Source organism: Pongo pygmaeus, chromosome 9 (assembly GCF_028885625.2).
Source record: "Pongo pygmaeus isolate AG05252 chromosome 9, NHGRI_mPonPyg2-v2.0_pri, whole genome shotgun sequence".
In the NCBI taxonomy this organism is placed as follows: domain Eukaryota; kingdom Metazoa; phylum Chordata; class Mammalia; order Primates; family Hominidae; genus Pongo; species Pongo pygmaeus.
The window spans coordinates 19,353,982-19,381,252 of NC_072382.2; the positions used below are offsets into that span (position 1 = coordinate 19,353,982).

At 41.2% G+C, this 27,271-nt stretch overlaps 1 protein-coding gene across 2 annotated transcripts in view; it reads left to right on the forward strand.

Annotated features, from left to right (window-relative positions):
* NUP160 (nucleoporin 160) overlaps positions 1-27,271 on the forward strand; it is a 73,539-nt gene that overhangs the window by 16,674 nt on the left and 29,594 nt on the right. For both annotated transcript variants that reach the window (XM_054439526.2, XM_054439527.2), the window contains 12 exons: positions 503-661; positions 12,857-12,934; positions 13,196-13,293; positions 15,553-15,637; positions 16,896-16,964; positions 19,008-19,091; positions 19,388-19,558; positions 21,639-21,738; positions 22,007-22,172; positions 22,622-22,749; positions 22,827-22,987; positions 26,540-26,673. In XM_054439526.2, the coding sequence (XP_054295501.1) occupies positions 503-661; positions 12,857-12,934; positions 13,196-13,293; positions 15,553-15,637; positions 16,896-16,964; positions 19,008-19,091; positions 19,388-19,558; positions 21,639-21,738; positions 22,007-22,172; positions 22,622-22,749; positions 22,827-22,987; positions 26,540-26,673 (1,433 nt within the window). The remainder of the gene's footprint in view (positions 1-502; positions 662-12,856; positions 12,935-13,195; positions 13,294-15,552; positions 15,638-16,895; positions 16,965-19,007; positions 19,092-19,387; positions 19,559-21,638; positions 21,739-22,006; positions 22,173-22,621; positions 22,750-22,826; positions 22,988-26,539; positions 26,674-27,271) is intronic.

The following is a 27,271-nucleotide window of genomic DNA, read 5'->3' on the forward strand; positions in this document are numbered from 1 at the left end:
ATATTTCAGACTGAAGAGATGTTTTTCATGTTAGCCCCTCCCTCCCTCTTTTTATCTTTCCCCGAAACAGAGTCTCGCTCTGTCACTCAGGCTGGAATGCAATGGCGCAGTCTCACCTCACTGCAACCTCCACCTCCCAGGTTCAAGTGATTCTCCTGCCTCAGCTTCCCAAGTAGCTGGGATAACAGGCATGCACCACTGCACCTGGCTAATTTTTGTACTTTTTAGTAGAGATGGGGTTTCACTATGTTGGCCAGGCTGGTCTCGAAGTCCTGACCTCAGGTTGTCCACCCACCCCGTCCTCCCAAAGTGCTGGGATTACAGACGTGAGCCACTGCGCCCGGCCCGTGTTAGCCCTTTTAAAACAAAAACCTTGCAAGGTCTTTTAGCAGATAAACTAGATAGAGCGGTAGATAAAATGAAAGGTCCATCCTTTCAGAAGGTATGTTCTTCTAGCCTGAATATCCCTTGAATATCACCTATTAACTATTTTCTTGGACAGGAGCAAATGTGCCTAATGGTAGCTGACATGCTGGAGTATGTCCCTGTGAAGAAAGACCTTCGGCTTACTGCTGGAACTGGACACAAATTACGGCTTGCTTATTCCCCCGCCATGGGACTCTATTTGGGGATATACATGCATGCACCAAAACGAGGACAGGTATGAAACAAATAAGACACATACCAAGTTATTCTGTGTGTACTGATGTGGAGAAATGGCTGTAGACTCAGTGAGTCTGTTCAAGCTCTTTTCACCGACCTAAATGTGTTTCTGAGGTGATGGTTGGGTTTTGTGCTACTATGTGAATTAGAAGATCTTGAAGGAGGGGTCAATATGAAAGGAAGTAGAGAGTTTAAAGTAACATGAAAGGAAACTAACAAGTTAACAGAAACTAAACAAGAAGAGCAAATTAGGAGTTCTAGGTGAAAAAACAGAATTCCTGAAAGGGATGTAGATGTTAAGTGGTTATGGTTAAGTTAATTTTTCTAAATAAATTTGCTTAGCATCCAGACAGTAGCTGCTGTCTGTAGATGAGATATGTAGGATGTGATGTAATAGTGTAATCATTTAATAAACAGCCATTTGTTGAGTATTGTGTGTTTGGTGCTGTGCCAGTCCCTTTATGCACATTAATAATAGCAAACACTGGGATTGTGCTTACTCTGGGCTCATATGCTATATGCATTTTATCCATTTAATCCTAATAACAGCGCAGTGAGGTAAGGTCTGTCTCCCTTACTATGCAGGAGCTCTGATTCCCCCACTGAGTCCCCACGCTAGGCCACAGCCCTTCCTGGATGCCCTTCTCACTTCTGTTGGGATCTCATAGCCCACTCCACATTGCTGCTCCAATGTGGATGCCCTCCTTACCCTGTTTGGGCCCTGAGACCACCAGACTGCCCCCATGCAATGGACCTCCTCCTCACCCAACCTGAGTTTCCATCCTGCACCAAGCTTTCTGTCCACGTGGAAGCTGTCTCATACTGTTCCTGATCCTCCCACCAAAGTCAGGCAGTCCCAAATGTGGACACTCTTCTTATGTCCCTAGGCTCTTGCCTCATCACACCTGGCCATATCACCCCTGCATGTGTGCCCTTCTCACTCACTAGTGTTCTCACTCCTGTGCTGGGACATGGCTGCACCGATGTTCTCTTCAGCCTGTTCAGACTGACTCCTTATGCCGAACCCCAGCCCCCCAAGTTCCCCACCCTTACCTTCTGGCCAGCAAGGATATCTACCTTGCTCTAGGTACCTATTGGTTTTTAGATTGAATTGCTCAGGAACGGAATGGAAGGGAAGAGGAAGAGCTCATTCTTGGAGTTTTTTCCTAATATTATGGCCCAAAAGTATCATGCTATCAAGACATTTATCTTGATTGCACATAATTGTTCTATTCTCTCTTCTGGAGGACATCCCTTGAACTATTTGAACATACCTATCTATCTCCTCTTAGTACGCTCTTCTCTGCATGTAGGTTGTCTGTGGTAGAAGAATTGACCCTGCTCTAACTTCCTTAGTTCCTTCCATTGTTATTCATGTAACATCCTGTTGATCAATCTCCTCGACATGTTAACAATTAGTTTGTCACACTAAAATAGTGGTTCTCAAACTTTTGGTCTCGGGACCCTATTATACTCTTACCAAGAACTGCAAAGAGATTTTGTTTATGTGGGTTATATCTATAATTTATTAGAAATTAAAACTGGCTGGATGTGGATTGACACATTTTATTATGCAGTATCTAAATTACTGTTTTGGGGAGTAATCCCCAAGACCACCTCACCTCCATGTCCAGTAATACTCTGAAAGGACTCATAGGGCTCAGTATGTAGTTGTGCTGACAGCTAAAATGTATTACAGTGAACAGATACAAAGCAAAGTGAAAAAAGGGAAAAGGCACATGGAGTAAAGCCTGAGGTCAGACACAATCATCTAAGAGTCCCCTCCCAGTAGAGTCTCACAGGACATGCTTAATTCTTCCAGCACTGAATTGTGATGACGTGTGTAAAATGTTGTTTCCCAGGAAAGCTTGCTAGAGGCACAGTGCCCAAGATTTTTATGGGGGACTGGTCATGTAGGGACCCTCTGCCTAGCATGAACCAAATTTCCAGGCTCCTGGAAGGAAAACAAATATTCTGCATAAACTGCACTGTTTGTGCAAACAGTCTAGGCACAGTAAAACATCCTTACCAGTTAGGGAACCATGGGAACACTGCCAACTTTGCAAGCCTTTCTTTTTCTTTTTTTTTTGAGACGGAGTCTTGCTCTGTCGCCCAGGCTGGAGTGCAGTGGTGTGATCTCAGCTCACTGCAACCTCCGCCTCCCAGGTTCAAGCAATTCTCCTGACTCAGCCTCCCGAGTAGCTGGGACTACAGGTGCCCGCCACCACACCCAGCTAATTTTGTATTTTTAGTAGGGACAGGGTTTCACCATATTGGCCAGGCTGGTCTCGAACTCCTGACCTTGTGATCTGACCACCTCGGCCTCCCAGAGTACAAGCAAGACTTTCTGAGGAGAGCAGCCTCAGGCCTGCTATGTTAACCCTTTCTGCACAATTATTATCATTGATTATATTATCATTGGTGATCTCTCAGAAGAGCCTTGAGAAGCTCTGGAGTTCATGTTAGTGGATACAGAGTTTTCTGAAATTATAGTTTTCACTTTAAAACTTGAAATGTATCATTGGCAACAAATACTGTCATTTGTTTTCCCTGAAATGACAGGTTCACTTTATTCTTTTTTTTTTTCTTTTGTGATGGAGTTTGGCGCTCTTGTCACCCAGGCTGGAGTGCAGTGGCGTGACCTCAACTCACTGCAACCTCTGCCTCCTGGGTTCAAGCAATTCTCCTGCGTCAGCCTCCAGAGTAGCTGGGATTACAGGTACCTGCCACCATGCCCGGCTAATTTTTTGTATTTTTAATAGAGACGGGGTTTCACCATGTTGGCCAGTCTGGTCTCAAACTCCTGACCTCAGGTGATTCACCCGCCTCAGCCTCCCAAAGTGCTGGGATTACAGGTGCGAGCCACCACGCCCAGCCTATTCATTTATTTAAACAGCTTTCTTGAGATGTAATTCACTCATCCATTTAAAGTATACCATTCAATGAGTTTTAGTATATCCACAGATATGAGCAACCATTATCATAGTCAACTTTAGAACATTTCCATCACCTCAAAAAGAAACCACATACCCTTTAGCTATCATTCTTCCCTTCCCCCATCTCTTCCCAGCTCTACACAACTGCTAATCTATTTTCTGTCTCTATCAAGTTACTTATTCTGGTCATATTATGTCAGTGGAATCATATAAGTGGTTTTCTGTGACTGGCTTCTTTCACTTAGCTTAATATTTTCAAGGTTCATCCATGTAGCATGTGTTGTCAGCACTTCATTCTGTAAGTGCCCAATACATAGAGCTGATTTATCAAGACAGGAATTGGAATAGAGAGAGTTTAATACACATAGAGCCAGCTAAACGGGAGACCGGAGTTTTACTGTTACTCAGATCAGCCCCCCTGAAAATTTAGAGGCTAGGGTTTTTCAAAGATAGTTTGGCAGGCAGGATGAGGCTATGAGTGCTGCTGACTGGTTGGAGATGCAATTGTAGGAGTGTGGAAGACCATCCTATGCGCTGAGTCTGCTTCTGGGTTGGGGCCACAGAAGAGTTGCTCATCTGGCTAGGGCCAGAAATGTAAAAAACCGAAAACATATTTTAAAAGGCCAGTGTAAGGTGCTACAATGGTGATGTTATTTACAGAAGTAATTGGGGAAGTTGCAAATCTTATGACCTCCGGAATAATGACTGGTAATCATTTAACTATGAATTCGGGCTCCTCTCATCTTCCTAACCTGGTGGCCTTTCATTAGTTTTACCAAGGTGGTTTGGTTTGGGGGAAGGGCTATTATTATTTAAACTATAAATTAAATTTCTCCCAAAGTGAGCCTTGCCCATGCTCAGGAATGACCAGAGGCAGTTTGGAGATTAAAGACAAGATGGAATTGTGGGCCAGCGCAGTGGCTCACGCCTGTAATCCCAACACTTTGGGAGGCTGAGGTGGGCGGATCATGAGGTCAGGAGATGGAGACCCTCCTGGCCAATATGGTAAAACTCCGTCTCTACTAACAATACAAAAATTAGCTGGGCATAGTGGCGTGTGCCTGTAGTCCCAGCTGCTCAGGAGGCTGAGGCAGGAGAACAGCTTGAACCTGGGAGGCAGAGGTTGCAGTGAGCCGAGATTGCGCCACTGCACTCCAGCCTGGTGACGGACCGAGATTCTGTCAGGAAAAAAAAAAAAAAAAAAGATGGAATTTGTTAGATCAGATCTCTCTCATTTTTTTTTTTTTTTTTTTGAGAGAGAGTCTCGCTTTGTCACTCAGGCTGGAATACAGTGGCGCGATCTCAGCTCACTGCAACCTCTGCCTCCCAGGTTCAAGCAGTTCTCCTGCCTCAGCTTCCCAAGTAGCTGGGATTACAGGCGAATGCCACCATGCCTGGCTAATTTTTTGTATTTTTTTAGTAGAGCTGAGGTTTTGCCATGTTGGCCAGTCTGGTCTCTCCTGATCTCAGGTAATCCGCCTGCCTCGGCCTCCCAAAGTGCTGGGATTACAGGCGTGAGCCACTGCACCTGGCCCAGACCTCTTTCATTGTCATAATTTTCTCACTGTTATGATTTTTGCGAAGGTGGTTTCAATTCCTTTTATGGCTGAATAATTTTCAGTTGTATACCACCATTTATTTATTCATTTGTGTTGGAATTTTTTCATTTATGTTGGACATTTTTGTTGTTTCTACCCTTTATCTATTATGAATACTGCTGCTGTATACTTGTCAATAGTTGTTATTATCTGACTTTTTAATTCTAGACATCCTAGTGGGTATGAAGTATTATCTCATTATGGTTTTTGTTTTAATTTCCTGATAACTAATGATGCCAAGCATCTTTTTAGTGCTTATTGGTTATTTGTGTATCTTCCTTCTAGAAATGTTTATTCAGATCATTTGCTTTTTTGTTGTTGTTGTTGTTGTTGTTGTTGTTGAGATGGAATCTTGCTCTGTCGCCCAGGCTGGAGTGCAGTGGCGTGATCTCAGCTCACTGCAACCTCCGCCTCCCAGGTTCAAGCGATTCTCCCGCCTCAGCCTCCCAAGTAGCTGGGATTACAGGCTCACGCCATCATGTCTGGCTAATTTTTGTGTTTTTGTAGAGACTGGGTTTCACCATGTTGGCCAGGCTGGTCTCGAACTCCTGACCTCAGGTGATCCGCCAGCCTCAGCCTCGCAAAGTGCTGGGATTACAGGCATGAGCCGCCACGCCTGGCTGCCCTTTTTTTTTTTTTTTTTTTAAACTTTTGTTTTAGGTTTGAGGGTACATGTGAAGCTTTATTACATAGGTGAACTCATGTCATGGGGCTTTGTTCTAAGATTTGCTCATCACCCAGGAATTAAGCGCAGCACCTAATAGCTATCTTTTCTGCTCCTCTCCCTCCTCCCAACCTCCACCCTCAAGTAGTCCCTAATGTCTGTTGTTTCCTTCTTCGTGTTCATAAGTTCTCATCATTTAGCTCCCATTTATAAGTGAGAACATGTGGTATTTGGTTTTCTGTTCCTGCATTATTTTGCTGAGGATAATGACCTCCACTTCCATCCATATTTCCACAAAAGACATATCTCGTTCTTTTTTGTGGCTGCATATATTCCATGATGTATATGTACCATGTTTTATCCAGTCTGTCATTGATGGGCATTTAGGTTGATTCTATGTCTTTGCTATTGTGAACAGTGCTGTAATGAACATTCATGTGCATTTGTCTTTATGGTAGAATGATTTGTATTCCTTTGGGTTATATACCCAGTAATGGGATTGCTGAGTCGAATGGTAGTTCTGTTTTTAGTCTTTAGTTCTTAGAGGAATCACCACACTGCTTTCCACAATGGTTGCAGTAATTTACAGTCCCACCAACATTGTATAAATGTTCCCTTTTCTCTGCAACCTCGCCAGCATCTGTTATTTTTTGACTTTTTAATAGCGATGGTATCTCATTGTGGTTTTGATTTGCATTTCTCTAATGATCGGTGATAGTGAACTTTAATTCATATGCTTGTTAGCTGCATGCTTCTTTTTTGAAAAGTGTCTGTTCATGTCCTTTGCCCACTTTTTAATGAGGTTGTTTGCCTTTCATTTGTAAATTTAAGTTCCTTATAGAGGTTGGAAATCAGACCCTCGTCAGATGCATAGTTTGCAAATATTTTCTCCCATTCTGTGGGTTGTCTGTTTACTCTGTTGAAAGTTTCTTTTGCTATGCAGAAGCTTTTAAGTTTAATTAGATCCCACTTGTCCATTTTTGCTTTTGTTGAGATTGCTTTTGGTGTCTTCGTCTTGAAATCTTTGCCCGTTCGTATGTTCAGGATGGTATTGCCTATGGTTGTCTTCCAGGGTTTTTATAGTTTTACGTGTTATGTTTAAGTCTTTAATCCATCTTGAGTTGATTTTTGTATATCGTGTAAGGAAAGGATCCAGCTTCAGTCTTCTCATTTGCCCATTTTTTAATTAGTTCGTCTTTTTTGTTATTGAATTGTAAGAATTCTGTAAACAGGCCAGTGCAGTGGCTCATGCCTGTAATCCTAGCACTTTGGGAGGCCAAGGTGGGCAGATCACTTGAGGCCAGGTATTTGAGACCGGCCTGGCCAATATAAGTGAAACCCCATCTCTACTAAAAATACAAAAAATTAGCCGGGCATGGTGGCATGTGCCTGTAATCCCAGTTACTTGTGAGACTGAGGCACGAGAATAGCTTGAAACTTGGAGGCAGAGGTTGCAGTGAGCCGGGATCGCACCATCCAGCCTCGGCAACAGAGCAAGATTCTGTCTGAAAAACAAAGAAACAAACAAAATGGTATTATAAACTTAATCTTATGGAGTCACCATTGTATATGTAGTCCATATACCAAAGCATCATTATATAGTATGTAACTGTATTATTCTGGATCTAAATCTCTAATCAGATTTATGACTTGCAAGTAGTATTTTCTACCACGTGAGCTGTCTTTTCACTTTCTTGATGGTGTCCCATGAAGCACGTTTTTAATTTTGATGAAGTTCAGATTATCTATTTTTTCTTTTGTTGCTTTTGTTCATAGTGTCATACCTTAAGAATCCTTTGCCAAACCTAAGGTCATAACGATTTACTCTTATGTTTTCTTCTCAGAGTTTTATACTTTTAGCTTTTATATTTAGGACTTTGATTCTTTTTTTTAGTTTTGTGGGTTTTTTTTTAATAGTGTGAGGTAAGCATTCAACTTCATTCTTTTGCTTGTAGATATCCAGTTTTCTCAGCACCATTTGTTGAAAAGATAGTTCTTAACACTGAATGGTCTTGGCACCCTTCTCAAAATCATTTGACCTTAGACACATGGTTTTATTTCTAGGCTCTCAATTCTGTTCCATTGATCTATATATCTGACCTTGTGCCGGTACCACACTTGATTACTCTTGCTTTGTAGGAAATTTTGACACCAGGAAGTGTGAGCCCTCTTACTTTGTTCTTCTTTTTCAAGATTGTTTTGGCTCTTTTGGGTCCCATTCAATTCCATATGAGTTTTAGAATCAGCTTGTCAGTTTCTACAAAGAAGTCAGCTGAGATTCTGATAAAAATTGTGTTGCCTCTATAGATGATATTATAAAATATTGCCGTCTTAGCAATATTAAGTCTTCTGATCCATGAACATGGGATGCTTTAGTTTGCAGAGTGTAAGTTTTATACTTTTGTTCAATTTCTTCTTAAATATTTGATTCTTTGATGCTATTGTAAATGAAATTTTCTTGATGCTATTATAAATGAAATTATTTTCTTAATTTCATTTTCAGAGTGCTCATTGGAAGTTTATAGAAATACAGTTGATTTTTATACATTCATAATTGTATCTTGCAACTTTGCTGAACTCATTTATTAGTTCTGATAGATTTTGTAATGGATTCGTTAGGATTTTCTTTATACAAGATAATGTCACTTGAAAATAAACTTTTGATTACAATGGCTCACACCTGTAATTCCAGCACTTTGGGAGGCCGAGGTGGGCGGATTGCTTGAGCTCAGGAGTTCCAGACCAACCTGGGCAACATGGCGAAACCCTGTCTCTATAAAATAGCAAAAATTAGCTGAGCATGGTGGCTCATTCCTATAGTACCAGCTATTTGAGGGGCTGAGATGGCAGGATCACTTGAGCCTGGATGGTTGAGGCTAAAGTGTTCCTGATTGCCTCACTGTACTTCAACCTGAGCAACAGAGCGGAACCCTGTCTCACAAAAAAAAGTTAGTTTTATTACTTCCTTTCTAAACTAGATGCATTTTCTTTCTTTTCTTTTCCTTCTTTCTTGTAGGGTTTTTAAAAAATTTTTTGGAGGGAGGTGGGTGCTAATTGTCCTGGCTAGATCCTGGAGTACAATGTTGAATAGAAGTGGCAAGAACCTGCATCTTTTTTGTTGTCTTTTTTTTCACTCTGTCACTCAGGCTGGAGCGCAGTGAACGCACTCTCAGCTCATTGCAACCTCCTGGTTCAAGCGATTCTCCCACCTCAGCCTTCTGAGTAGAGTTGCTGGGACCACGGGCATGTGCCACCATGCCCAGCTAATTTTTGTATTGTTGTTTTTTGGTAGAGATGAGGTTTCACCATGTTGGCCATGCTATGCATCTTTGCCTCATTCCTGATTTGTATTGCTAAGGGAGAAGTTATCGGTGTTTCACCATTAAGTATAATGCTAGCTGTGAATTTTTCTTTTTTTCATTGTGATGCAACAGTAAGCTCTGAATTTTTTTTTTTTTTTTTTTGAGACAGTGTCTCACTCTGTCACCCAAGTTGAAGTGCAGTGGCGCAATCTCAGCTCACTGCAACCTCCACCTCTCAGGTTCAAGCGATCCTCCCACCTCAGCCTCCCAAGTATGTGTGCTACCACGCATGGCTAATTTTTTGTATTTTTGGTAGAGATGGGGTTTTGCCATGTTGCCTGGTCTCAAACTCCTGAGTTCAAGCAGTCCACCCACCTCGGCTTCCCAACGTGCTGAGATTACAGGTGTGAACCACAGCATCCAGCCTGAATTTTTCATAAGTGCCCTTTGTATCGTGTTGAGGAGGTTCCCCTTTATTCCTAGTTTCTTGAGTGTTTTTCTCTTGAAAGGGTGTTCAGTTTTGTCCCACTGCCTTGATTTATGTTAAGACACCAGTAATTTTACCCTCTACTGGTTTTGCATCATTGATGCAAATATTAACAAAGTGAAAAGGCAAATAATGTAGTGTTATTATGCAAAGAGTTTGGGGCTGGGTGCAGTGGCTCACACCTGTAATCCCAACACTTTGGGAGGCCAAGGCAGGCAGATCACCTGAGGTCAGGAGTTTGAGACCAGCCTGGCCAACATGGTGAAACCCCGACTGTACTAAAAATACAAAAATTAACCAGGCATGGTGGCAGGCATCTTTAATCCCAGCTACTCAGGTGACTGAGGCAGGAGAATTGCTTGAACCCAGGAGGCAGATGTTGCAGTAAGCGGAGATTGTGCCATAGCACTCCAGCCTAAGTGACAGAGAGAGACTCTGTCTCAAAAAAAAAAAAGGAAGGGATTTTTACCTCACTGACCCCCTGAAATGGTCTGAGGGACCTCTAGGAATCTGTGGACCACATTTTGAGAACCACTGCTCTAAAGGTTAGATCTGGAATGAATGTAGTAGTTCAGGAGTGTGTCAAATTGAGCAGAGCTATTACTTCCTTTGTTTTGAGCATTATGATTCTTCATTGAAGCCTAAAATCAGAATAACTTTTTTGACAGCTATGTAACACTATTAGCCTATCCAGATTATAGTGAACTTGTAGTATTTTGTTTCTTTTTTCTTCACAAAAACTGATCTTCGGCTGGGCCTGATGGTGCACATCTATAGTTCCTGCTACTCGGGGCTGATGCAGGAGGATCATTTGAGTTCAGGAATGTAAGACCAGCTTGGACTGTTGGGTTTTTGTTTGTTTGTTTGTTTGTTTAATGCTGTTTGAGACCTGCTAAATTGATTTTATGTCCCACTAATGGATTGAGATTTGTAGGTTTTAAAACACAGGTTCAGGCTAGAATGGATATAAGCACTACATATTTTTTTTCATATTTCATACCCTATGTTTCTCAAAAGGGAATTTTGCTACTTTTTTTTCTTTAATACTTTTTTTGTGAACAGCTGCATATAAGTAAAGGGTCATCATCACTCTTATCAATTTACAGTAAATTTTCTTTATAAAAACAGTTAATTTAGGCTGGACTTAGTGGCTCACGCCTGTAATCCCAGCACTTTAGGAGGCCGAGGTGGGCAGATGACCTGAGGTCAGGAGTTCAAGACCAGCCTGGCCAACATGGTAAAACCCTGTCTCTACTAAAAATACAAAAATTAGGCTGCATGGCTCACGCCTGTAATCCCAACATTTTAGGAGGCCGAGGCGGGTGGATCACTTGAGGTCAGGAGTTTGAGACCAGCCTGACCAACATGGTGAAACCCTGTCTCTACTAAAATATGAAAACTAGCTGGGCATGGTGGTGCGTGCCTGTAAATCCCAACTACTCGCGAGGCTGAGGCAGGAGAATCGCTTGAACCCAGGAGGCAGAGGTTGCAGTGAGCCAAGATCGTACCACTGCACTCCAGCCTGGGTGACGGGCCGGGTGTGGTGGCTCATGCCTGTAATCCCAGCACTTTGGGAGGCCAAGGCGGGCAGATCACAAGGTCGGGAGATGGAGACCATCCTGGCTAACACGGTGAAACCCCGACTCTACTAAAAATACAAAAAAATTAGCTAGGCATGGTGACAGGCACCTGTAGTCCCAGTTACTCGGTAGGCTGAGGCAGGAGAATGGCAGGAACCTGGGAGGCAGAGCTTGCAGTGAGCCGAGATCTCACCACTGCACTCCAGCCTGGGCGATAGAGCGAGGCTCCTTATCAAAAAAAAAATAAAAAAAAAAAAAGGAAGGAAATGCTGACACATGCTATTACGTGGGCGATCCTTGAAGACATTATGCTAAACGACATAAACCAGTCACAAAAGCACCAATAATATATGATCCTTCCACTTACATGGAGTACCTAGAGTAGTCAAGTTTATAGAGACAGAAAGTAAAGTGGTGGTTACCAGGGGCTAGGAGTTGAAGGGAAATGGGAAATTGTTTATTGAGTATAGAGTTTTAGTTATGCAAGGTGAAGATGAAAAGAGTTCTATAGATTGGTTGTATACCAGTGTGAATATACTTAACACTGCTAAAAATAGTTAAGATGGTAAATTTGACGTTATGTGTATTTTACTACATTAAAATAAAGTGGTTCTACCTGGCCTGTGTGGGTGAAAAAGAAAAAAATTTTTGAAGACTATACTTTCAGGGATCATTTCTACAGTAAATACCATTTGACCCAGCCATCCCATTGCTGGGTATATACCCAAAGGATTATAAATCATGCTGCTATAAAGACACATGCACATGTATATTTATTGTGGCACTATTCACAATAGCAAAGACTTGGAACCAACCCAAGTGTCCATCAATGACAGACTGGATTAAGAAAATGTGGCACATATACACCATGGAATACTATGCAGCCATAAAAAAGGATGAGTTCATGTCCTTTGTAGGGACACGGATGAAGCTGGAAACCATCATTTTGAGAAAACTATCGCAAGGACAGAAAACCAAACACCACATGTTCTCACTCATAGGTGGGAACTGAACAATGAGAACACTTGGACACAGGGTGGGGAACATCACACAGTGGGACCTATCGTGGGGTGGGGGGAGTGGGGAGAGATAACATTAGGAGGTATACGTAATGTAAATGAATTAATGGGTGCAGCACACCAACATGGCACGTGTATACATATGTAACAAACCTGCATGTTGTGCACATGTACCCTAGAACTTAAAGTATTAAAAAAAAAAGAAAAAGAAAAAAAATTTTTGGCCAGGTGCAGTGGCTCACACCTGTAATACCAGTTCTTTGGGAGGCCAAGGCAGGCGCATCATGAAGTCAGGAGTTCGAGACCAGCCTGGCCAACACAGTGAAACCCCGTCTCTACTAAAAATACAAAAATTAGCCAGGCATGGTGGCGGGTACCTGTAATCCCAGCTACTCGGGTGGCTGAGGCAGGAGAATAGCTTGAACTTAGGAGGCGGAGGTTGCAGTGAGCTGAGATCGTGCCATTGTACTCCAACCTGGGCGACAGAGCAAGACTGTTTCAAAAAAAAAAAAATTTTTTTAAGGTTTCTGAATGGTAATAGCCCTTGCTTTGAAAAGTAACATGTTGATTATTTCAGGTAATAAATGATCATCTTGTGTTTTAACAGTTCTGCATTTTCCAGTTGGTGAGCACTGAGGGTAACCGCTATAGTCTAGATCACATTTCTTCACTGTTCACTTCTCAGGTAGGTTGATTCATCCTTTGCATATCACATAAGTACAAGAAAAAGAAGTATTGGCTAACTCTGTTTTGGTATAATGGGATTGTAGTCTTAAAATGGAATTATTTCATGATATATGGAACAAAATTTCATTTAGACTTTACCAAATTCATGTGGTACCATGTTTTGTTTTCATACATTTACCTCTCCTACTGATGAAAAAGTAAGTCACCATGAACTACTACTTTCTTATTTTATCCCTTTTTTTCCCACATTTCCTCCTAGGAGACACTGATTGACTTTGCCTTAACTTCCACGGATATCTGGGCCCTGTGGCATGATGCTGAGAACCAAACAGTAGTGAAATACATCAACTTTGAACAGTATGGGTCACTTAATTCTGTCATCCTACCTCACCCCAAGCAATTTCATGCTAAGAAGACAAGAGAGGCCGGGCACCGTGTCTCATGCCTATAATCCTAACACTTTGAGAGGCCGAGGCAGGCAAATCACTTAAGCTCAGGAGTTCGAGACCAGGCTGGGCAACATGGTGAAACCCCATCTCTACTAAAAACACAAAAAATTAGCTGGGCCTGGTGGCAGGTGCCTATAATCCCAGCTACTCGGGAGGCAAGGCTGTAGCATGAGAATCGCTTGAACCCAGGAGGCGGAGATTGCAGTGAACCAACATTGCTCCACTGCACTCCAGCCTGGGCAACAGAGTAAGACTCTATCTCAAAAAAAAAAAAAAAGAAAAAAAAGACGAGAGCTTTTTATGTAGAACCAAGTCAAGAGTTTTCATTCGAATAATTCAGCCCTGGATTTTCGTCTTGTTACTGTCTTCCTGAAATACCTCTTGTGCATTTTGTGTTATTTTTTACATTTTTGTTTTAGGACAAAATGAGAATTTTGGGGATTGGACTAAGATAAAATGTCATATTTCTTGGGAGAGATAGCACATATCCAAAATACCTCTAATCTGGGAGTTTTCTTTGTTTCTAAGCTAAGACTATTCCTGATTCCTGCAACTTCCTTAGGACACTATAGCCTTTGTGTTTCCAATTTTCTCATCATGAGATGAGAAATAGATTGGACAAGTGCAGTGCTTCTCAAATTTATTTTAAAACAGGGCCGGGCACAGTGGCTCATACCTGTAATCCAAGCACTTTGTGAGGCTAAGGTGGGAGGATTGCCTGAGGCCATGGTTCAAGACCTGTCCGGGCAACATAACAAGACCTTGTCTCTATAAAAAATAAACTAGCGGCCGGGCGCGGTGGCTTATGCCTGTAATCCCAGTACTTTGGGAGGCTGAAGTGGGTAGATCACGAGGTTGGAAGTTTGAGACCAGCCTGGCCAACATGGTGAAACCCCATCTCTACTAAAAATACAAAAATTAGCCAGGCATGGTGGCATGTGCCTGTAATCCCAACTACTCAGGAGGCTGAGGCAGGAGAATCTCTTGAACCTGGGAGACGGAGGTTGCAGTGAACCAAGATCATGCCATTCACTCCAGCCTAGGCGACAAAGCGAGACTCCATCTCAAAAATAAATAAATAAATATAAATAAATAAAATAAACCAGCCAGGTGTAGTGGCATGATGCACCTTAGACTGAGGCAGGAGGATTGCTTGAGCCTCGGAGTTCAGGCTTCAGTGAGCTATGAATGTGTAGTATTTTATGAGTATAAAATTATAACACAATTTAATGTTGATTATATCTAATGTTAGATATATTTAGTATCTAATATTTTTTAATGTACATGATATTAGTTTGCAAGCTTTAGGTAGTTAAAAATACATTTTACAAAACAATTTTTGGCTGGTCCCATGATAATGGATTGTCAGAACTTAACATTAGTGTCACTAAAGTTGGTATACAGCCCTCCACTGCTAAATTTGGCCAAAAATAAAAAACAAACCATTTTGAAGCAAACACTTGTCTAACCCCTGAAACATCTGTAGAGGCTCCCTTGAAGACCACTGAATTAATTGAACCCTCTGGGTCCCTGATAACTCTAGAGCCTAAGGTAGAATTCTGGGAATGATTGCCTGCCAGGTTGACCTGAAGCCATACCTCAGAAGATAAAAAAAAGTACTACTTATAGATGGCATTTGAGCAAGTAGTCAGAAAGCACAGGCTGCAGGCAGAGTTGGAGCAGGGTTGGAATCCTAGTTGTGCAATTTACTAGCTCTGACGTACCCTCAGCCTCACTCTGTACATCTGTGAAATGGGAGTACTATATCCTTCAAAGAATTATAAGGCATACATGAATAATGTCTAAAACTGCATCTAGCATAATATCTAGCAAATAGTAAATGCAGAATAAAAGTTAGCTATTCTTTGTATTTGATGCCTTAGTGTTAAAATGACATTAAAGATTATGGGCTTGGGATCTGAAACAATGAGTTTCAATTTTAGGAAGGTACTTATTAAAACTTGGTAAGCAAACTTGTATAAAAACTAGGCTCTGCTAAAAATGTTTCTTTCTTTCTTATTAAAAAAAAAATGTTTTTAATAGAATTGATGAAGCAGTCATTGCAGGGTTCTGTGATGGGGTCCTCCCTGCCCAGATACTGCCAACAGCATACATTTCATTTTTAGTGATCATTTCTATATAAACTGGTGGACTTTTTTGTCTCTAGTAATGTTGCAGGTCAGTGGAATCCAGTTTTTATGCAGCCTCTGCCAGAGGAAGAGATTGTCATCAGAGATGATCAAGACCCCAGAGTAAGTAAATGCTCAGATGTTATATAAGGGAATGATTTACTTTGATCTTTTTTTTTTTTTTTTTTGAGACAGTCTCTCACTCTGTGGCCCAGGCTGGGGTGCAGTGGCATGATCTTGGCTCACTGCAACCTCTGCCTCCCAGGTTCAAGCAATTCTCCTGCCTCAGCCTCCCGAGTAGCTGGGACTACAGTCACGCACCACCACACCCAGCTAATTTTTGTAGTTTTGTAGAGATGGGGTTTCACCATGTTGGTCAGGCTGGTCTCGAACTCCTGACCTCAGGTGATCCACCCACCTCGGCCTCCCAAAGTGCTGGGATTACAGGCGTGAGCCACTGTGCCCGGCCAAATCTCCACATTTTTAAGGGACACCATCAGGATAAATAAAAAAGCTTTCAGTTGATGCCTTAGTGTTAAAATGACATTAAAGATTATGGGCTTGGGATCTGAAACAGTGACTATTTGCAGGAGTAGAAAACATACTTCAGAAATCTTGAATATTACTGCACTCTTAATCCCAAGAGTTTATTGGTGGTAGTTATTTATCGTTCCAGTTAACTACTGGCACTTGGCTTTTGTCTAAAAGCCAAAATCATACGCTGATTACTAAAATTGTTGTTTTTCTCCTTCATTTTGGTCATTTTATCATCTACCAAAAGCTCAGTAGAAGGAAGGAAACTTGAATGACTGTTAGTCAGATTTACTACTTGGGGGCAAATCTGGTTTAGGAGAGTTGGTCAAAATCATTAGGCAATATGAGATTTTTCCATGTTGTTCTCTCTACTTCATTTCCCTACTTGTGAGAGTTTATTGCTGTTTGTTTTGTTTTGTTTTGTTTTGTTTGCATATAATACCTATTATTACTGGTTCCATTTCTTTTACATGTGAGTCATAAAATGAATACCATAGATGGTGTAGAAACCAGCTTCGTTTACTTGTTCTCTTACCAATGTATATCACCAATTAGATTTGCTTCTTCCATTTAAGATTGGCATTTGACAAAGCTTGTTTTCTGTCAGAACCCAATGAAGCTCTCCGTGAGGAGCACACCATTTTAAGTATAGTACCTCTAGTTGACTCAAAGACATTGCAGTCTTCACTTTCAGTATGAAAACATGTAACCGTACTACTGTTATTGCCCACATATAGAAGGGCAAAATGGCAATGTTCATATAGTAGAAACTCAGACTTTGGTGTTATGTGTTGAATTCCAAATTTTGTTTAGGACAATAGTAACTTTTGTTTTAATGTTCTAACAGGAGATGTATCTGCAAAGTCTTTTTACACCAGGACAATTCACAAATGAAGCTTTATGTAAGGCTTTACAGGTCAGCAAAAAAAAATTTACTGTTTGTTTAAGACTATTTCTTATTTTATTACTGTATTATATAATTAATTACTATTAAGTTTTTGCATATATTAAACACTGAATGTACTTCTGTATTGATACATATGTGTGTTTGTAAATACTTTTATAATTTTTTTAATGTTCTTTCCATTAAATACAGTATTCCTGGTGGAGAGGTTGGGGGGGGGACCACTTTCCCAGTAATCAGTGACACATGCCAGAGTTAGAAAGAGAAACCTCTACCTACAGTACTGTAAAAAGATACCATACTGCACTGCATAGAATCTCTGTACTTGAGAGAAACTTAAAGTGGTTTTTTGTTTAGTTTTGGTTATACTGTTTTGACCTTTTTATTAGGACAGTGAAGGTCTGACTTGGTTCAGATTCAAGAAAACTGTAGGCCGGGCCTAGTGGCTCACGCCTGTAATCCCAGCACTTCAGGAGGCTGAGGCAGATGGATCACGGGGTCAAAAGATCGAGACCATCCTGGCCAACATGGTGAAACCCCGTCTCTACTAAAAATACAAAAATTAGCCGGGCATGGTGGCGCACGCCTATAGTCCCAGCTACTCAGGAGGGTGAGGCAGAAGAATGTATCTCTTGAACCTGGGAGGCAGAGGTTGCAGTGAGCCAAGATTGCGCCACTGCACTCCAACCTGGCGGCAGAGTGAGACTCCATCTCAAAAAAAAAAAAAAAAAGGTTTTTAGCTTCAAATTCATTATATAAGAGAAGCCCAGTGCTTTACAAAAGGATTCTTTGGCCAACGGTGGTGACTCACACCTGTAATCCCAAAATTTTGGGAGGCTGAAGCGGGAAGATCACTTGTTGAGCCCAGGAGTTTGAGAGCAGCCTGGGCAACAGAGGGAGACCCCATCTCTTAAAAAAAAAAAAAAAAAAAAATAGAAAAATAGCCAGTGTGGTGGCATGTACCTGTGGTCCCAGCTACTCAGGAGCCCTAGGTTGGAGGACTGCTTTAGCCCAGGAGGTAAAGGGTGTGGTGAGCTTTGATCATGCCACTGCATTCCAGCCTGGGAAACAGAGTGAGACCCTATCTTTTAAAAACAAAAAACAAAAAAAAAACTGAAAGGATTTTTTAAGGTTACACAGGCTTCTGGCTGGGTGCAGTGGCTCACGCCTGTAATCTCAGCACATTGGGAGGCCAAGGGGGTGGATTACTTGAGCTCAGGAGTTCCAAGACCAGCCTGGGTAGCATGGCAAGATTCCCATCTCTATTAAAACAACAACAAAAAAGTTACATAGACTTTTTTTTTTTTCCTTTGAGGCAGAGTCTCGCTCTGTTGCCCAGGCTGGAGTGCAGTGGCACGATCTTGGCTCACTGCAATCTCCACCTCCTGGGTTCAAGTGATTCTCCTGCCTCAGCCTCCCGAGTAGCTGGGACTACAGACACATGCCACTACACCTGGCTAATTTTTGTAGTTTTTAGTAGAGACAAGGTTTTGCCATATTGACCAGGCTTGTCTCGAACTCCTGGCCTCAAAGATCCACCCGCCTCAGCCTCCCAAAGTGCTGGGATTATAGGCATGAGCCACCGCACCCAGCTTGCATAGGCTTCTTTAAATTACTACTTAGCTTCATGGATGGATATAAAATACAATAACTCATATAACTGAAAATTATATTAGAATCTTTTAGTCTGACCTCCCACATAAAACAGAAATGCCTTCTGAGGCTTTTGTGATAGTTATTCAGCCTTTAATTGTCTCTACCTCCACTGACCACTTTCTCACTACCTCTTGTGGGAGTTATTATTCCCAAACTGTGTCATTGAAAAGGAAGCCTCTCTTCTATAAATCAACCCTTCAGGTATTTTAAGAATCTTTCCAGGTCACCTTTCTCCAGACTAAATACACCCAGTTTCTTAACTTTCTCTCAGGTGATGTGTGTTCCAGGTATGCCAAATCTCTTATATAGTTTTACATTGCCTCTATGTCTTCTAAACTGAAATATTTTTCATTCAGTTTTGGCTATTATATAGAAGTCTAAAATGTCTTTTAATGTTAGATTTTCTGCCGAGGAACTGAGAGGAATTTGGATCTTTCCTGGAGTGAACTGAAGAAAGAAGTTACTTTAGCTGTTGAAAATGAGGTGAGGCTTGGGTAGAGAAAGAATAAGAATTCCTTCCATCTTGATATAGGGCAGATTGGTACTGACCGAGGAATTATTAGAATTCTTCACTTGACCTTGTTCGTTGGAACGTATAAATGTTTAAACCTTTTAACTAGAGAATCAGATACACATTTGCATAGTCTATGGCCTTTAATACGTAAGGAATATTCATTTGGCCGTAGCTTAGTACAATGATATTGGACAATTATATTTTTTGTGGACAGAGGTCCTGAATGGCATCAAAAGTTTAATTTCTTTCATTTCTTCTTTGCCAGCTTCAAGGAAGTGTAACAGAGTATGAATTCTCCCAGGAGGAGTTTCGAAATTTACAACAAGAATTCTGGTGCAAGTTCTATGCCTGTTGTCTTCAGTATCAAGAAGCCCTCTCTCATCCTCTTGCCCTACATTTGAATCCACACACAAACATGGTGTGCCTGCTGAAAAAAGTAAGTGAGCTAAAGCATAGAGAAGATCTTCTTGAGACAGTTCAGTGGCTTTTATAACAAAATGCCTTCAGAAAACAAGTTCAGTGGCTCTTGCCGAATGTTAGTCTGGTGAATGTTGCAGTTAGCATTTAGGACTTTGCATTTGTATTTTTTCCCCTAAAATTGTGATTCATTCATTTAAATAGTTTTCTGTGTTATTCTCTATACTTTTTTTGTATTTTATTGTATTTATTTACTTTTTTTTTTTTTTTTTCTTTTTTTGAGTTGGAGTCTTGCTCTGTCACCCAGGCTGGAGTGCAGTGGCATGATCTCAGCTCACTGCAACCTCCGCCTCCGGGGTTCAAGCAATTCTCCTGTCTCAGCCTCCTGAGTAGCTGGGACTACAGGTGTACACCATCACGCCCGGCTAATTTTTGTATTTTTAGTAGAGATGGGGTTTCATCATATTGGTCAGGCCGGTCTTGAACTCCTGTCCTTAGGTGATTCACCCGCCTCAGCCTCCCAAAGTGTTGGGATTACAGGCGTGAGCCACCACACCCGGCCTATTTACTTTTTATATTGAAGTAATTTCCAACTTAAGGTAAGAGTTACAAGAATAGCACAAAGAATTCTTGTATACCCTTCATCTGGATTCATCATTTGTTAACTTCCATTTGCTTTTCTTCTTTCTCTAAACAGTTTTTCCTGAACTACTGAAAAGTTAGTTGTAGATATCATGCTCCTTTATTCTTAAATATCCTTAAATATTTCAGCATGTATCTAAGAACACAGATATTGAATAACCACAGCACAATTTAAAAATCAGGTTATTTGATATTGATGTAATATTATACAGTTTATATTCAAATTTTGCCAAATATAATATATATATTGTTTATATTCAGATTTTGCCAATTGTGCCCATAATTTTTTTTCCTGATCCAGGATCCAATGTTTTTTGGTTTTTGTTTTTTTTTTTTTTTGAGACGGAGTCTTGCTCTGTCGCCCAGGCTAGAGTCCAGTGGTGCAATCTCGGCTCACTGCAACCTCCGCCTACTGAGTTCAAGAGATTCTCCTGCCTATCCTCCAGAGTAGCTGGGATTACAGGCACGCGCCACCACACCTGGCTAGTTTTGTATTTTTAGTAGACACGGAGTTTCGCCATGTTGTGACCAGGCTGGTCTCAAATTCCTGGGCTCAGGTGATCCGCCCACCTTGGCCTCCCAAAGTCCAGGATCCAATCTAATATATATATTTAGTTATTGTGTCTCTTTAGCTTAACCTCAAACTGTTATCAGCGTTTCTTTGTCTTTCATGGGAATGACGTTATTTGAAGACTACTTTTGTTTTTTTTTGTTTTGTTTTGTTTTGTTTTTTTGAGGCAGGGTCTTGCTGTGTCACCCAGGCTGCAGTAAAGTGGCACTCTTTTTTTTTTTTGAGACGGAGTCTCGCTCTGTCGCCCAGGCTGGAGTGCAGTGGCATGATCTCAACTCACTGCAACCTCTGCCTCCTGGGTTTACGCCATTCTCCTGCCTCAGCCTCCCGAGTAGCTGGTACTACAGGCGCCCGCCACCACGCCTGGCTAATTTTTTGTATTTTTAGTAGAGACGGGGTTTCACTGTGTTAGCCAGGATGGTCTCTATCTCCTGCCCTTGTGATCCACCCACCTCGGCCTCCCAAAGTGCTGGGATTACAGGCGTGAGCCACTGCGCCTGGCCCAGTGGCACTCTTAAGGCTCACTGCAGCTTCAACCTCCCAGGCTCAGGTGATCCTCCCACCCCAGCCTCCCTAGTAGCTAGAACTAAAGCTGCGTGCCACCACACTTGGCTAATTTTTTTTTTTTAGAGATGGGGTTTCATCATGATGCCCAGGCTGGTCTTGAACTCCTTGGCTCAAGTGATCCTCCCACCTCAGCCTCCCAAACTGCTGGGATCACACATGTGAGCCACTGTGCCCAGCCAAGACTACACCTATTATTTTATAGAGTGTATTGCAACTTGGGTTTCTCTCGTGTGTCCTCATGATAAGATGCACATCTCAATTATTTTATACCTTTAAAATTTTACTGAAAAAAATGTAACTGGAAAATTTGTATTTCCAGGGGTACCTGTCTTTCCTTATTCCCTCCTCCTTAGTGGATCATCTGTATCTCCTGCCTTATGAGAACCTTTTGACAGAAGATGAGACAACCATATCTGATGGTAATAGTAATTGTTATGTCCATATTTAATCACCTTCCTATATAAACCCTATGCTTCGTTTCACATGGATACAAAAAATATCGATTGCCACACCTGTCTTGGTCACTTTACCACACCACAAATATTTTAATGAACACTTAAGAGACCAAAGCATCTCTGAGACCTCAGATAGATTTCTTGTCATTTAATTATTAACATTTTAATGTAATATCAATCCATAGATTGTCATTGGCTTAAGACATAAATGTTAACTTTCTCTTATTTGTAGATGTGGATATCGCTCGGGATGTCATATGTCTTATAAAATGCCTCCGGCTGATTGAAGAATCAGTAACTATGGATATGTCAGTTATAATGGAAATGAGTTGTTATAACCTACAGTCTCCGGAAAAGGCTGCAGAGCAGATTCTGGAAGATTTGATCACTATTGATGTGTAAGGAGAATTAGGGTAAAGTGCATTTCCTAATGGAAATTCAGCATTTTTAGCGCCAAAGTTGGGATTTTAATGTATGTTCCAGAGCGTACGAAGTAGTAGCTTAAAGTCAAACTGATGTGCCATGATTCTAAATACATATTTCTACTTTTAACAGAAAATTTAACACGACTTCAAGTCTAGAAATAGACTTGTAAAATATGCTTTAACAATTAACTGAGCTAAAAATTCTAAAAAGCAAAAGTGTTCTCACATTTGTTTTGTGTGTTGTTTATGAAAAACTGAGAGGAAATTTGCTATGTAGAGGGACTGTATCTTATACGCCAGAGTGATTATCTTCATTCCTTTATCTGGTTCTCTTGTTTCATAATGTATTTAGCTTATAGGACATATAGAACTTGCCTTACGTATTCTCGGTAGTAATAAGAGTTTTGTAATTGTCCTTATAGAGAAAATGTGATGGAGGATATTTGTAGTAAACTGCAAGAGATTAGGAACCCAATCCATGCAATTGGACTACTTATACGGGAAATGGATTATGAAACAGAAGTGGAAATGGAAAAGGGATTCAATCCAGGTAAATGACAGAACAACAAATGTGCCTCTTTGATTAAAACAATGATGCATTCAACTCCATTTTTCTTCTTTTTACAGCTCAGCCTTTGAATATTCGAATGAATCTTTCCCAGCTCTATGGTAGTAACACAGCAGGGTATATTGTGTGCAGAGGGGTGCATAAAATCGCCAGTACTCGTTTCCTGATCTGCAGAGATCTTTTGATCTTACAGCAGCTGTTAATGAGGCTTGGAGATGCTGTAAGTACTGCTTGAGGGAAAACTTGTAAAATCTAAAACCTGATATAGGCCTACAAGCACTTAGGAGCAAAATGTCAGCCCTACTAGCACAGATACTTTTGTCTTGGTTCACTGCTTTATTCCCCCAAGCTTGGCCTTATGAGATGCTCTGTAAATATTTTTGAATTAAGAATGAATAAGCATTGTAATCCTTGTGAGATTATAGATTAAGAGCATATATGGAGGGGATGGTGGGGAGGGAGAACATCAGGAAGAATAGCTAATGGATCCTGGGCCTAACACTTAGGTGATGGGTTGATCTGTGCAGCAAACCATCATGGCACACGTTTACCTACGTAACAAACCTGCACATCCTGCACATGTACCCTGGAACTTAACAGTAGATTTAAAAAAACATATATGAAGCAGATTGCTTTACTCTTAACCTTTGTATGTGTAGTAGTGGAAAATTTTCCCAGGTTGGCTCTCCCAAAATGTAGTATTATTAGTAACTATGAATGTGGTAAGCGTACCCTTTAGTATGGAGGAAGAAAAAGAAAACTCTTTTTTTTTCCTGTCTCTCTCTCTTTTTTTCTTGAGACAATCTTGCTCTGTTGCCCAGGCTGGAGTGCAGTGGCCTTATCTCAGCTCAAGCAATTCTCCTGCCTCAGCCTCCTAAGTAGCTGGGATTACAGGTGCGTGCCGCCGTGTCCGGCTAATTTTTGTATTTTTAGTAGAGACAGGGTTTCACCATGTTGATCAGGCTGATCTTAAACTCCTGACATCAGGTGATCCACCTACCTCGGCCTCCCAAAGTGCTGGGATTACAGGCATGAGCCACCTCGCCCAACCTAAGAACTCTCTACAGTGCAAGGCTTACCCTAAACACAGTTTTGAGATGCAGGTTTATCTTTGTGGTCCTCCTAACTCTATTCTGTGCTTTCTTTTTAATTCTGTTCTTAGACCACCAGACTCTTGTTGCTAATATATAGTCCTAATCACCCACCCTACTGAATGTCCCATGCTAAGAAATTATTTTTCTCCCCACAGTCAGATGTCCCATTTTTTTTCTAAGTCAGTAATCTCATTTGAGCCTGTCAAAGAAGCAATCTAATTAAACCAATTCATATTAATGTGTACATAGCCAAAAGTCCTTTGGGGCTCCCATTTTAATTCTGACTTAAAATGTATAAATGTACTTACACATTTTAAGTCAGAATGTATTAACTCAGGCTGGGCACAGTGGCTCACACCTGTAATCCCAGCACTTTGGGAGGCTGAGGTGGGCAGATCACTTGAGGCCAGGAGTTCGAGACCAGCGTGGCCAACATGACCAAACTCCATGTCTATTAAAACAAAAAAGTTAGCTGGGTCTGGTGGCACACTCCTGTAATCCCAGCCATTCAGGAGGCTAAGGCATGAGAATTACTTGAACCCAGGAGGCAGAGTTTGCAGTGAGGCGAGATTGCACCACTGCACTCCAGCATGGGTGACAGAGCGAGATTCTGTCTCCAAAAAAAAAAAAAAAAAAAAAAAAAAGAACTTATTAACCCAGATACATTGCTAATGGTAGAATTTCAAGCAAGAGTAAGAAAAAGGCCAGATGTGGTGGCTCATACCTGTAGTCCCAGCACTTTGGGAGGCCAAGGTGGGCTGGTTGCTTGAGCCTAGAAGTTTGAGACCAGTCTGGGCAAACCCTCAACTCTACAAAAATATACAAAAATTAGCCGGGCATGGTGCAGCAAGCCTGTAGTCCTCGCTACTTGGGAGGCTGAGATGGGAGAATTACCTGAGCCCGGGAGGTTGAGGCTGCAGTGAGCTGTGATTGCGCCACTGCACTTCTGCCTACATGACAGAGTGAGACCCTATCTCAAAAAAAAAGAAAAAAAAAATTGGGAAGATAATTTGTTTAAGATCACCAAGTTGAAAAATGAACCTTTCCTGAAAGTCTGTTAGGTTGGTTAACCTTTACTAAGTTCTTTTTGATCTATGTAGATTCTTCCATTTTTTTCAGGTTTTTTGTTTTTTAAATTATAAGTTTTGTCAGTTTTTCTGAACACAGAAGTAATAAGATATTCATTGTAGAACCTTTACAAAATATATATAAGCAAAAATTTTAAAAATTTATAATTTTCTACCCAGTGATTACTACTTAAATTTTGCTATATACTTTTTTTCCATGCACATTCTTTTTGGTTTGTTTGTAAAATTTAAATAAACTACATAGTATTTTTTGTAATCTGGTTGTTCTGTTCTTCCACTTTATAAATCTCATCAACATTTTTCTTTTTGTTGCCAGTTTTTCCCTTATGTCCATAATTTTCTGCACTTTTTTTTTTTTTTTTTTGAGAGTCTTGCTCTGTAGCCCAGGCTAGAGCGCAGTGGTGCAATCTGCAACCTCCGCCTCCTGGGTTCAAGCAATTCTCATATCTCAGCCTCCCAGGTAGCTGGGATTACAGATGCGCACCACTACACTGGCTAATTTTTATATTTTTAATAGAGATGGGGTTTCGCCATATTGGCCAGACTGGTCTCGAACTCCTGGCCTCAAGTGATCTGCCTGCCTCAGCCTACCAAAGTGCTGGGATTACAGGTGTGAACCACCATGCCTGGCCACTTTCTGTACATCTTTAATTATATCTCTAGAATAAGTTCTAAGAACTAGAATTTGGTCTACAGGTAATGCACATTTTAAGGGTTTTGGTAGTACTGCCAAATTTGCTTATAATAATGGTCATACCTGTTTTTTTACCCAACACCAGCAGTATATGAGAGAACTTAGATTTCCCTGTGTCTCTTCATCTCTTCAATTCTTTTTCTTTTTTTTTTTTTTTTTTGAGACAAGGTCTCACTTCTGTTGTGCCCAGACTGAAGTAGTGCAGTGGCTCGATCTCGGCCCACTGCAGCCTTGATTTCCTGGGCTCAGTTCAGCCTCCTGAGTACCTGGGACTACAGGTACATACCACCACACAGGCTAATGTTTTTTTGTTTGTTTGTTTTTTAAGATGGAGTCTTGCTCTGTCACCTAAGCTGGAGTGCAATGGCGCGATCTCAGCTCACTGCAACCTCCGCCTCCTGGGTTCAAGCGATTCTCCTGCCTCAGCCTCCCAAGTAGTTGGGAATACAGGCGCCCGCCACCATGCCTGGCTAATTTTTGTAATTTTTACTGGAGACGGGGTTTCACCATGTTGTCCAGTCTGGTGTCGAACTTTTGGGTCAAGTGATCTGCCTGCTTCAGCCTCCCAAAGTGCTGGGATTACAGGTGTGAGCCACTGTGCCTGGCCCTCTTATTTAATTCTGAACCCATAGATTTAATGAAAGTTAAGCTTTTTATTGTTGGTTTCTTTTCATCATCAGCTTCCATTACTTGGTGAGCTGTTTTTGATTATTTTTTGACTGTTAATGTTTGGGAAGATATTTTGCCACTTGCTACCGTAAAATGTGAAACGTGTTGCTTTTACAGTATTGTGACCTTCGTATTTGTTATTTTATTTTACCTCCACCTGAGCCGTAAGAGTTACCATTACTAATTGCTGTAATTTCTTGTCTGGTCCACCCACCCATAACGTATAGGTGATTTGGGGAACTGGTCAGCTCTTTCAAGCTCAGCAAGACCTACTACATCGAACAGCTCCCCTACTCTTATCTTATTACCTCATTAAATGGGGAAGTGAGTGCTTGGCAACTGATGTTCCACTTGACACACTGTGAGTTTCATTATCCCAATTATTTAAAATGTAAATTGTGAGTTTAATTATTTTTCCCCTTGTCTTAAAGGGAAAAAGTTTTAGTGTTTTTGTTTTTGTTTTTGTTTTGAGACAGAGTCTCGCTCTCTCTCACCCAGGCTGGAGTGCAATGGCATGATCTCGGCTCACTGCAACCTCCGCCTCCCAGGTTCAAGTGATTCTTCTGCCTCAGCCTCCCAAGTAGCTGAGATTTCAGGCACCTGCCATCATGCCCAGCTAATTTTGTACTTTTGTAGAGATGGGGTTTCACCATGTTGGCCAGGCTGGTCTCAAACTCCTGACCTCAGGTGATTTGGCTGCCTTGGCCTCCCAAAGTGCTGGGATTACAGGCGTGAGCCACCACACCCAGCCGGGAAAAAGATTTTTAACAGTATGCTGTAAAATTATATGCCGTTAAGATTCAGAGAGCTTTTTGGTGCCTTTATTTGTTACAGGTTGAAGGCAACTTACAAGAATGAAAATAAGTCACATGTAATCATAGACTGTATGTATGTGTACAGATAAATTATGTATTACATATACTTATGTATTACATGTTTGTATGTACATATAAATTATG